Genomic DNA, 13179 nt, shown 5'->3' on the forward strand with positions numbered 1-13179 from the left:
ATATTTTATAGCATTATGAGCAAAAAAAAAATCATACTGGTGGGTACTGCTTTTTCTTCTTCTTTCATTTCTCTTCTGCTCAGGCATGCTCTACATCGAGAGAATGTCACAGATTAATGATTTAGTTAGCATTTCTTTAGATACATCTAAACTAAAAAAAAGTTTGAAGATTATTTACTTTATGCCATTGATGTTAAGTTTGTTAAGTTTGGCTGGCATATTGCATTTAATGTCCACTGGGCAGTGTGTCATTTAGCATAAGGGCACTAGTCCCTAATGACCACAGACATGGATGGAGAAAGAGGGTTGAAGAAGACTGGAAAAGATCAGGCTTGCTGTGCCAAGCTGCAGAAAGAGAATGGAAGTCATCTCTCATCCTCCTCCTCAGTGTCTGTGTTTGTTTTTCTCTAGTCAAACTCAGCATCTGCTGCGCCTCCTGGCCTCGACCCAACCTGCAGAGCTCTCATTATAGTGCGGGAGAAGCATATAGAGGGACATATAGACTCAGACAAACAGAGATAATCAGAGAAGCAGAGGAAGACAGTGGACTAGTTGCAGAAATGGGAACTGTATCCTCCTCTCATGGGAGGTGGTGTGTACACAGCTAATTGTCCAGTAGGGAAGCTGGCAGTTAAACAGGAGGGAGGGTTTAATGAGAACATCAATTTGTGCTTTTTTAACTAAAAGGAATATTTTATGCTTTTCTGAGCTGAGTGTAACAAGGGTCATTAACATATTTTGACTGTTTACATCACAGCAGGGCTACAGGGAGAAGGCATCAGTTTCACACCATAGATTTAATGTGATTACTCATCATTTGTACATTTTGTGTTCTGGCTGCCATTAGTTTTACTTAGATTTGTACTGATTTGGGTAAAACATTGTGCAATCATCATAATTTTAATAAGCTATGTAAGTATTTGCAATTCAGTCAGCTAACATAAACATTTTTTTAAAATAAAATAAAAATAATGATCAATAATTACCATTTCTACAGCTTTGAAGTGTGTACAATTAAATGTGATGGACCCCTTCAGAGTCACTGCTCACAATATCATAAGTCTAGTTAAAGTGGCAATCATACTAAAACAGTTCATATTTTTTATGCTTAAGGTGTGTGTGTGTGTGTGTGTGTGTGTGTGTGTGTGTGTGTGAGTGAGATTTGGTTCTGTTGCTGTGTATTTTTCTATTTGCGAGGCCAACATTATGGAAATATTTTCTTTGTACTTTCTCTCCTTCCTCCTTGGGTCTCATCCATCATTGCTAGCAGTGTCAGAATGAGTGTCCTTTTTCATGAGTGCGACTATCAGAATGATTCCAGAATTTTTTTGAGCCCTTGGGGTCACTCTCATTTGTTTTAAGGCACTTTCTCGGACAGAGACTGATAGTAGTGCTTAATTTTCTTTACAGAAGCTTTCCACCCTCGACCACAGCCGTTTGTCTGCGCCTTGTTGACTGGCTGCTGTTATGATGGTTATTAATATTGCTCTTCACTCGTTTAATCTGCCTATCAGTCACAAATCTGTCTGGCTACTCTATCTAATCTGGATATCCTTCAACCTGTCTGCACACAGAATAGAAATTAATGAAGGTGAAGACATGTATGCATGGCTCCAAGCTCTCAATTCAGCTCAGTCTTTGACCTCTCCATCTCTCCTATATATGTCTATATGAGTTGCTTCTAAGCAGATAGATGCAGCTCTATTCGTCGTGTGTCCCGAGCATGCACACTTGCTCTTTGAATGCTGCACCTGTGTAATGTAATCCAGCCATGAGTGGGTTGTTTACTTACAATTGTTTGGTGCATTTGAAAGGCTCACTTTGATCCTTGCAAAGATTCCTCACTTCTTTTTTTTTCCTCCCTCTTCCTCTCCAAACCGCTAATGTCTACTCAGTTTTTTTTGTTTTTTTTTTTTTTTTTATGAGAAGAATGGAAGTAGGGTTTTTGTTTGTTTTCCGTGACCCATGAGATGTGCACATGACAGTGACCATTGATGAGCTTGTCAGATGTCTTGTTCTGCATGTTTAATAAATGTGAGTAAATGGGTTTATATGGATGACAGATGAGCAGCATTTAGAAGGAGAATGCTTCCTCAATGTTGCATGTCCTGGTTCGGCTCAGCCTCATGATGCATGTTTGGCTTATGGTAGAACTTGATATGCCCAATGTTAGTGAAGAAAATTCGAAGCGTTGACTGTAAATGTCTTTTGTGTTTCCCAAGCATCTTGGTTCTGTGCATTAATTAGGCTCCCTCCACTGACCTTGAAGCAAATCACAACTAGAACTTTTGCCTCACAGCTTTACTACATGAAGCAGATGTTAATAAGTAAAAATGCAACATCTGCCTCCATTTAATCTGAGTATCACAGGGAAAAAACTAACTTTACTTTGGATGGGTTTAATATGGAAGTGTTAGCAAACTGTTGCAAACTTATGGTGCAAGTCTGAATCTCAAATATTGCTTGCAGTAAGGCATTCAAGTAGGCATTGAATGTCTGTCTGAGAAATCTAATTTAAACTGAACTCATCCCAATATTGCAAATATTACCATTGCAAGTTTTCAGGACCTTTGAGGAAATCATGTTTAGATATATTTCCTAGGTGTAACCCAGGTTTGGTTTTACATCACATGTAGTAGTTCATGCTTCAGTGTAGGTCATTTTATGAAACAAGAACTTCTTGTGTGGAGCTTTGCATGCTAAATGCATACATTTGGCTGACTTGTGATTGTTAAAACTTGTGGTGGTATGGCTCATCTGGCCAAGCAGAGGTTTCTACAATATTTATATATACACAGACACACACACACACACACATGTGGTGTGGCAAGTATGTGAGTGGCCAGCTATTTAAAAAAAAAAAAACCTACATTATGTGCCCACAACAAAGCAAAACTCTTTTTTAATGTGTTTCTGTGCTCTTGCCATGCTATGAAATGTAGTGCAGCCTACACTGTGGTGGTACACCTACACTTCAGGTTTTTCCTTCCCCACATCATTGCCTGATCTCATTAATGCCCTTATTGCTGAATGAGCACAATTTTACACAGCCACCCTTCTAATTGTAAAGAAAAGTCTTCCCAAAAGAGTGGAGGTTATTATGACTGCAAGACAGGGTCTAAATCTGGAATGGCATGTTCACCCTGCACATATGCTTAACATAGTTAGGTGTCCACAAACCATTGGCGCTATAATGCATTTATATACATTGCATCATTTATTGTTGAGGATTATGGCATTTACAAAACAGGATCTGTATACTTATTGAAGCTAGTGTTTTTTATGGTTGTATGCCGTTATGGTTATGTATGGTGGTCATAAGGAGCATTTTGGCGGCTTCTAATGCTCTTGGTGTTTTTGCTTTTTGCAGAGCAAATCGGCCAGGAGATTCTCTCCAATCTGCACAGTGACCGTGAGAAGATCCAAAGATCCAGAGACAGGGTGAGTTCATACACAAGCTAAAACAACTCCATTAATTGCCTGCAACTGCACTGGTTAGATTTGATAAAACAATATAAGTATAAAGCACATGTAAAACACCACCATAGAGGACACGATTGCTGTCTGTTATGGGTAATGGGGTAGTTTATGCTTTCCTTCCTCTCTTTCACTATACAGTAAAAGTCTTGGCATTATAGGGATTGATTGTATGTACAGCATAGATAATGGGTCATTTGATAAAGTGCATCAAGCAAATAATACTTCTTTGTAGTTAGCATGTCTCATGGAGTAATGAAATGCCTGATGTAAGACTGTCTAAATGGTCATAGCTTTGTAGCACAGCAAGTTCACATATCCAACATAACAAGGGTGTGTTCTTGCAATTTCCAAAGCTTCCTGTCTTCAGTAGATTGATAGACACAAAGTCTAGCACTTTATCTGAAAATAGTGCTTTAGGTCATGCTTACAGACTGATATTTAAGCTAGGGGTTGTAAATTACTAACTGTCCCTATGAAGTCCTCATAGTACCAGTTTATGTAGTATGACCAGCACACTGGTGATTTCCAAGAACATCAGAAAAGTATTCTGCTGTCCATCATTCCAGCCAATGTTACAGCCTCAAATTCTTCTTTAAACCTGTATTTTCTACATTTTCTCTCTCTGTCTCAATTTTCTGTATTTGTCATTTTTCCCTCTTTCAAAAGTTTTTGCTCTCTTGTTCTTTCCATATGGGAGTGTTGTGTCCAAACCCCCAGGTGGAGTGTGCTCAGTCAGGGGCCTTTCTGATGGCCCCTTATGAAGGATGCTTAAAGACCACAACATGGCAGTTGGGCTGCTAGCCTGTTTCAAAGGAAATAAAACATTTCCTTTCAAAGGTCTGCTGTCTGTAGAGAATAGCCTTCCTTCCCTGGAGCCTCCATTGGCCTCTTACACTTTAAAGGCATTTTGTTGGGGAGAAAAAAAAATCGGGGGATAAAAAGAAAACACAATGTGAAAACATTAGGAGTAAAGGGCCCCTCTTTGCATAAGAGTGCACATAAAAGCGGTTGTAGCAAATTTAGTGGATCCCTACAAACACAATTTATATACTCAGCCTTATAGGATATACTAGTCTTGCATGAATTTAGATTATAGTGTCTTTTTTTAGGTTCAGATTATGATATTTAATCATTCAGAAAATTAATCATTCAGACAATTATCTCAGGCTATTGTTTATGCCATATCCCAAACCAGACACACACACACACACACACACACACACACACACACACACACACACACACACACAAACACATACAGACAGTGGTTACTAGAGAGCTAGAGCAGTAGAGTAAAGCCGAGAGGCATCCTGCTGTGTGTTAGGAGAGAGCAGGCGTTGTGCTGGTAGGGCCTCTTTCATCGTATATCTGATTTCTCTTCTACAGCAGCATCAGCATTCCTAAATACACACGCATATATATTCAAACTCACACACATTCCTCCAGAGAAATAGCAGTCGCACTTCTGATGCTCACCGAGAGTCATTGAAAGTACTGGGAAAATAGAACAGCAATGAAATGCTGGGATAAAAAAAAAAAAAAGATTTGGCTTCTGCATTGTAGAAAAATAACCAAAGCCAAAAAAATTTGGTACCAATTAAATGCATTATTATTATATGAACTTATGTCTAGATTGGTTAAAGCCACCCAGAAGGATGTATTAACAATTATAATCCTTCTATACCCTTGCGGTGAGCAGAAAAGCATTTCAGCCTGCACAAGTGGGCTTTAACAGCAGATTCTACTCTTCACAGCCAAAAACCGGGATCTGATGTGAAAACTGGATCAGATTAGAAAATCTAAAAATGTGTATACTTTTTGAACATAGTTTAAGTTTTTTCCTTCTTCTCTTTGTGCCTTTAACTATGTGCCTTATTTGGTACATTTATGAACTTTTTTCTTTTTTGTTACAGTTGAGAGAGACAGACGCAAACTTGGGCAAGAGCTCCCGTATCCTGTCTGGCATGCTGAGAAGGTAAGATGAAGGTAGGGACCCTGTTTCTGCTGCCCCTATTTGAATGTGTGTAGGCTGGTGGCCTTGTTATATGAAGTGTATGAGAACATACACATTCACTTGTACCCATTATTGTGAGCCTGTGCTAATAAAAGGAAACAGTTTAGGGTTTGAGAACCTCACTGAAAGCTCACACTTTTTCCTTTATGAAAATAATCTTAAAATATTTACCTATTTGCTTGGCACACTGGCTCCCTAGTGTCTGCTTCACATTTCCATAGTGTAAAGATAGTGTCCCTGTCTGATACTTCTTGAGTAATCAAGACGATATGCAAATTTTCTATCACCTGTGTGTTCATAAACACAGTATATGCAACATCTCTCATATCTCTTTTACTAGCTCTCTTTTTTCAACCACAATCTTACACACAAACACATACGCACAGAGGCAAGCACACTCTCGCAGAATTTACTCATCTGTCACATCTCCACTTTATAAAGTGCCTTTGCGCTTGTCCCTGAACCGTGACGGCAAGGTTTTGTTTCTTTTTTCTTTTTTGATTAAGAGTAATATGTAAATGACACCAGCTAAATTTGAAATCCTGGGGCCAGGAAGGAAGTGCCAATTGAAATAGATGCTTCAGTGGTTGTAGACAATCAGGGCCAGCACACAGAGCGAGAGAGAGAGAAAGAGAGAGAGAAGGAGAGAGAGGGAGGTTGTCGGGGACGTAGACTGTAACCAATATTTCTGCATATGTCTCCATTTTGTCAAGTCTCATTAGAGAGGCTGCGGCTGCCTGGTGTCACAAGAGCTGTCCAGAAATCATTCATCATCCCCTGCCTCCCTCTGCCGTCCCCTCCCTCGCCCCCTCCCTCCATCCCGCCCCGGCGCTAAGTAAATAACACCACTTATTTCAATATTATCATATTAATGTTAAAGTTCAGCTGTCACCTAATGGGAAGACTTAATCAGACATAGCATTTAAGAAATGTAGTGGCGTAGCGTGGCTGCCGGCTCAAATCAGGATTTATGAGCTTTTTGCTACGCGCTGCCATGCTTGTTCCTGCTGCCTTTCTGCATGATGGCCCTGTGTGCCTTTTTCCCCTCTCCTGGCTTTCTAAAAGTAAGCAAATTAAACGCTCATTCTTTAAACCTGCACCACTATTCAATGTCATTTATAGTCGGGAGGAATGAGAAAACATATGCGTACTCATTCACTTATTTTTCTTTTTCACTGCTGACTTCCAAAATGTCTGTACATTCGATTAATACAGGGTTGTTTGTCCCCATTGCTGTAATTTGAATGAAGAGCATAGCATCCAATTTCAAACCCGCTATAATTTATACCATGTATTGCCATGTGTAGGAGGAATTTAATGTATAAGCAGGGAGAGGAGTGAACTCCACTCCACTGTTCGTACAAACTCTAATGTTCTAAAGATTCCACACACTCACACACTCCACGATTTGTTTGTCATGAGGTAGTTTCGAGAGGCACTGCTGTGCGACGAGGACAACATTTCCGTTCTGTGGAAAAAAAAATTGTAAATATTGTTACAAGATGGAGCCAGAGAGGGCCACGCACATCCTCATGTTTACCACTCTGAAGAAGTATGTGTACATGTCTCTATACACTTACGCTCCTCTTTTAATAGCATACTTGCCCATAAGCAAAAAAGCCATCAGTGAATCGTGGGCCTGCACGCATTTCCGTTCAACTACAAGGTTAAAGATAGTTGAGGGGATATAACATGTGCTGTCCTACTCCTTCTCAGAGGCTGCCAGACTTCTTGTAGATTCTCTGTTTAGAACACTTACACTGCATCAAACAGGAAGCATGTATCCCAAAAGGCTCAGGGTTTAATAGGGACACAACCCAAATACTTTGCACTAATAGTGTGGCCTGTAATCAAAGGCATTAATGCCAGCAGGGGAAAGCAGAGCTTCTGTCTTGCTCTTCTTCTTTCTCCTCTTCTCTGTCATGGCTGTGTCAGGCTGTGTAACCCTCCCTCCTTCCACCCTGCCTGTAAATTATTCATTTGAGCATCGCAACTCCTGAGGGTTTTAATTATATTGTCATGGTCACAGTCATCTCATTAACTTTTAATGCTAATGCCTGCTTATAGAAATCATAATATCATTAAAGAGTAATCATATCAATTAAAACATTTGCCTTGATGGTTGATGGTTTAATGCCCAGTTGCTCAATTCAATCAGTGCTTCAAAGAAATCAGAGAGGACTGTGATGAGCAGAGGTATTCCGCGGAACCTGATTACATTTAATCTTCGACTACGTATCTTGCAGTGTCTTGGAATAAGTTACGGTGATCAGCTATAACATTAAAACCACATGTAGAGTAAATAACATTGATTATCCCGGTTACAATGGCACCTGTCGAAGGGTGAGATATTTTAGGCAGCAAGTAAACAGTCAATTCTGCCAAGTTGATGTTTTGGAAGCAGAAAAAATGAGCAAGCCCCTTGATAAGCACCTAAACTGTGATGACTAGATGACAGAGCATCTCTAAAAGAGCAAGTGTTGTGAGCTGTTTTTTTGTAATAACTGGTTAGTATCTACCAAAATGACTGAAGAAGTATAGCCAGCGAATTTGATGCTGGACAATATAGGAATGTGTCATATAGGGGAAGAATGATACCGGCATACACTTTGAGAAGAAGACACTGTGGCTGTCCTTGTAACATTGTTGCTATTCTACCTGTAAGTTTGTCCTCACACGGTTCCATCCAGAGAATATCGTAAGATAGCAGATGTTGAGATGTTGAGAAGATGGCAGCAGTGTTGAACGTCAAAAAGAGACTCATCCCAGCCTTCACACACACAGATTCTGTTTCATGCACAAAATTTTCAAAAATGCACAAAATGAGAGCAAAGGCCTCTTGGAGAAAGTGAAGAGAGACAGAGAGACCGAGAGAGAGGCCAGAATGTTCTCAGAGCCCAGCTCCTCCATTCTGAGCGGTCAGCAGGGGATCATGCCAAGCCAGAGCCTGATAGAGCATGCAGGTGGTCGAGTCTGTCGCCAGCCCAGATCAAAAAGTCAAACCCCTGGGTGGACCTTCCTTTGAAATGGGAATGGGCCAGAGATATCAGACAGAAAACATAAGCAAGCCCCGCACCGCAAAAGAGCTCCATATTCATGCTCTAGCTTACAGCATCCAGGCCAGTCTTCAGAGAAGCACATAGCTCAACTGGACACTGATTAAGAGATCAGCATCAGTATGTGTAGTAGGGTCTAACCAACGTCTTTATAGTTGGAAATTAAAATACCAAAATTACACTTTAACGTTTTATTACAAATGCTTTTACTTTATGTTGGAATGTGTTCCTTCCTTAAATGTGTTTTACTTCCAGTGGTGTTCAAGTGCACATGAGTTTTAGAGCGCCATTGGGAACTGCTCGCAGAGAGCATTGTATATGTAGCAATGGCTACAATGACTACAATTGCTCCCTTAGGATTTTATTTGCTTTGTACCAGTGCTAATGGGTGCTTTCTGTGGGAGTATACAAGATAGGCATGTTGTATTAGAATGTAGTTTAAAAGTAGTTCTTTCACTTATAATTGTTTAAGGAATAGTACTTTACCTTAAGTAAGACATTCTGTTGTGATTCACAGTTAAGTGAAAATATTTTTCTTTATTTTCTTAGATATTAAATCTACTCATTGTTATTAGTATTGTGTTGAGCAAGTCATAAACATTTTGTTTGGGATTGATGCAGTCCTACTTGGGCCATCTCACATTTGAATATGACGATCATAAGCATAGAGATTTATCAGCTGTCTCTCAAATCTGAATGGTAAAATAAATTTCACAAGTTTCCTTTGCTTTCAGTTCCTGGATGATGCAGCTGTAAAATTCAATGTGGTATTTGTGCTAGGGTTCTGACTGTCACCTTGCTCTAGTCTGATTCCTCTCCCTCATCTTATGTTTTAGTGCGGTGAGAATAATTGTAGTTAAGGCTTGATGACAGAACCGGGAGGTGGGAGGAGAAAGGGCCTGTTTGAAAACTTGTGTGCGACTCTGTTCCTGTGTTTGCCAGTCCCATTAAACAGACATTTGCAAACAATGTCAAGAGAAGGAAGATCAAAGAGAGCACCCCAGAAAAAGCGTCTTCTGTGGGGGAGCTGTGATGTCCTGAAGATCTCCAAATTTAGACTTCCACACTGTTGGCTTGCAGTCTCTCTCCCAGCCTGGAATATTAACTATCAGCTATGTAGGTCATATAATTAATGGGATTCGGGAGCAGCAGTGGGCTGTGTAGGGATGCAAATGGAGGGAGTCATGGGGGCCCCCTTGAAGTCTTGTTGTGAAAGTCGAACAAAAAGATTTGATATTATTTCTAATTGGAGCTGAAAGATATAACAAATTATAGTTCAGCACATGCTTTTCCTTTACTCTTATTCTTTTTATTATTTTATTTATTTGGTTTCCCCTCCTCTTTCAAAAAAGTGTTCGGGGGGGGAACTTACCAGAGTAGAGGGGGAAGGAGGAGTCTGGCTGAGGGGCAGGGGCAAAGCAATTCATTCCAAAATTGTATTTGATCTGTTCTAGCTATAAAAACATCATATCTTTAAGCTCCATAAATGTCAATGTTGTTCTCAACAATAGAAATGTTATATGCAAAACCTGAAATTTGCAATATGTATTTTAGGAAAAAACACATGTGGCACACTTGAACTGTTTTTTTGGTTAAAAAAATAAATAAATAAATGTTTGTGTCTTGTGATTTCTTTACACAGAGTACATTTTTAATAGTAGCTCAGTGGTTAAGACATTTGATGTCAGATTAAAAGGATGTAAGTTCAAATCACAGCACCATAAAGCTGCCACTGCTGGGCCTCTGAGCCAAGACCCTTAATCCTCAAATTTGAATGTACATGTGTTTATTAATCATTAGCTTTTATCTGAAAGGAAACTAGAATACAGTCAATACATCTAGCTCTACAAGTGCCATAGAACGAAGTGTCCACTAACTAAACTTTTTTTTTTTTTTATGGCATTGAACTATAAGATGATGCCAGGGAGTTCTTGTGTTTTACCTGTTTAAGGCCCAAGAACAGATTTGGTTTCTGCAATCATGCAAATTAAAAATATTCTTCTGAACTTTTACAGTTCCTCAGATGCTCCATATGTCATGTAACTTGCAACTTTCTGACAAACTTTCTGTCTGTCTTTCAAAATGTTTTATTTAAATTTTTTTTTTTTAAATAAGGGAACTTTAAAAAATTTAATTTAGTTATAAAGTTTTGGAAACTGCAGAAAAAAAAATTTTGTCAGACATGCTGTCAAAATGTACCATGATACTGAGTCAAAGTACTGCTGTGTGTCAAAATGTTATTCATTATAAAACCTGCACGTTATTCTTAAGAAATTCAGGCAGTTGAATCAAATCACTGATAAGAAGGAAAAAGCCTTCTGTTTCTGTTTTGTCTTGTAGTGAAGGCTACCAAAAGCAGCAGAACAACGATCTATAATCAAATATCTATCTTGCAGACAATTTGTGGCCTTGCTGGTGTGTGTGTGTGTGTGTGTCTGTCTCTAAATGTATGAGCAGGTGCATCTCTAGTTTCGTGTGTGCTCTGAGACTAGCTGGGCTTTTTAGACTGTGGGGTGTTTAGGACTCTTTTGGAATGCGGCCTGTCAGGTTTATTTTAGACAGCAGAAATGTAGAGCATCTGAAGTCTCACATCATTTCACTCATACTGTCTGGAGCTGACATATGCCACCAGTCGGCTGCCTCCAAACAAGCTGCAACCACTTCGCCATTGACCTTTTTCAGACACTATTGGTCCTGTTCCAACAAACACACAAGTTGTAAGAAATGTATAGCAAAAACTTTTGTAAAGTGCTTCATCACAGCTTTCAGGTGTCTCTACATGACGTGGTTTTCTGTCATTTAAGACTTGGTACATTCCAAGCATTTTTCAACTGAAGACTTGATGGCTTCACAGTTAAAAGTTTTACAATCAGACTAGTTTAGCATCATTTATAAGCTAATGATAAATTGTGGAGTTCCTGTAAAAAAATACATAAAGGTTGACAGGTGTGGTAATGCAATATAATACTGGTAAGCGTCACTGGCTGTCGTGGCAGTATAACATCATATAGAGACTTTGTTATGGGAATTGTTATGTCTGAGAAGTCACCATCAAAGGTATCAAGCATTGTAGGTTAGGGACAGAGCAGCTTTTGCTTAATAAGTTCAGTTGGTTAAAACAGTTATTAGACTGTGATCAATAATCAAAATTTGTGTTATTTTAGGAGAAGGTTTTTCCATTTGTTTGTGATTATTGTATTTGAAATACATTTACTTTTAATATTTCAACTTTTCAAATGTATGCCTTTAGGCTTTTTAGTGCTTAAGCAGCAGTTTGTCTACATTGATCATCATATCATAGACAGTATACAGCACATTGAGATTTACAAAATGTATATCTTATACAGAACCGCAGATAAACAGGAGTGTATCTTGCCTATGTTAGATAATAAGTATTGTTTAAGCTTCTTCCATAGTGTATGGATATACATGTCATCTATACTCAGAATGTGAGAACTATACACCTTTATGCATTTCTTAGGGTGTGTGTATGCCTGGCTGATGGCTTGTTGACAGACCTCTGGTTGAGCCCCTGTAGCATGCACGCCTCAGCCTCATTACCTGCTGCTGAGAGCCATACAGATAATGGTGACACCTAAACTCTGTGTGTCTTTCCTTCTCCTATTAGTGTGTGCTGAGCGCTAGCTTTGGAGAACACTCACACACAGCAGCAGCACAAACAAGCCTACGCTTCAGAGGAAGCCGGTTCTGACAGGGGAGAAGTACTCTGCTTTTAGATTAGGAATGCATTAGTTTGAAGAAACGGACTAACTCTGTACTGACGTCATTCTCCTCAACACTATTCCACTGACTAATATTTAAACCACCGCCTGTATTTCAGTGAAGAAATTAGATTAAATGATATAATTCAAACTGGGGGGAATCGAGCGTGTTGATTTTGTAGCCAACTGTGTTTATAAGATCCTGTATGGTCTTCGTCTCATCCTTTCACTATCACTTTTTCTTGAGTTTTTAATTCAGCAGGGTCAGTGTGCATGTGACACTGAGGTGATGGTGTAGTCGTCCTTGTCTCTTCTGTCCTGGAGAAGGTGTTTCTCAGAGCGTTCACATCACTGGCTGTGTAGCTCTTGAAGTGGCTGCTGTGTCACACCAAGGGCAGCGTGATGTTTGATCTGGAGTCGGGCAGCTGTCGCCATACAGGACTCCTGTATGATTCCTCAGCAGGAGCAGTGAGAAAGAGAAACAGAGCTCAACTTTTGATTGACAACATGGGAGGATCTCCTCAGGACTAGCATGGCTATGGGCTTCTGTAGCGTCTGCTGCTGTTAAAGCAATGAGCAAAGCAATGACTGTGGAATAGCACAAGGCAAATCAATTCTTGGATATGAGTGTACTATAAAAACACAGTGTGACAGGGGGGAAAACCTCCTGATAGAAAAATACAGCAGTGATCACATTCTGTCTGGTCTACTAAAACTAGGGGGAAAAAAACTGGCAAAGACAGTAATGATGCTTTTGTTAGAATGACTGGACACAAATAATTCCTCCAAGCCCTGTGAAAACAAGATACAGGCCAAGTATGCAGAAATGACATCTCTTTTTTGCTCAAGTTTGTTTGTTCAGTTTACAGGTGAATTTGTTTTCTCTTGCAGTTTTTTTTTAAATCCC

At 39.5% G+C, this 13179-nt stretch overlaps 1 protein-coding gene across 4 annotated transcripts in view; it reads left to right on the forward strand.

The window, feature by feature from the left end:
* vti1a (vesicle transport through interaction with t-SNAREs 1A) overlaps positions 1-13179 on the forward strand; it is a 103499-nt gene that overhangs the window by 60795 nt on the left and 29525 nt on the right. For 2 of the 4 annotated variants that reach the window (XM_046854682.1, XM_046854683.1), the window contains 2 exons: positions 3371-3441; positions 5394-5466. In XM_046854682.1, the coding sequence (XP_046710638.1) occupies positions 3371-3441; positions 5394-5459 (137 nt within the window). In that variant the 3' untranslated portion in view covers positions 5460-5466. The remainder of the gene's footprint in view (positions 1-3370; positions 3442-5393; positions 5467-13179) is intronic. The other 2 variants (XM_046854680.1, XM_046854681.1) reach the window with 1 other exon arrangement.

This window comes from Silurus meridionalis, chromosome 7, assembly GCF_014805685.1.
Source record: "Silurus meridionalis isolate SWU-2019-XX chromosome 7, ASM1480568v1, whole genome shotgun sequence".
Taxonomy (NCBI): Eukaryota; Metazoa; Chordata; class Actinopteri; order Siluriformes; family Siluridae; genus Silurus; species Silurus meridionalis.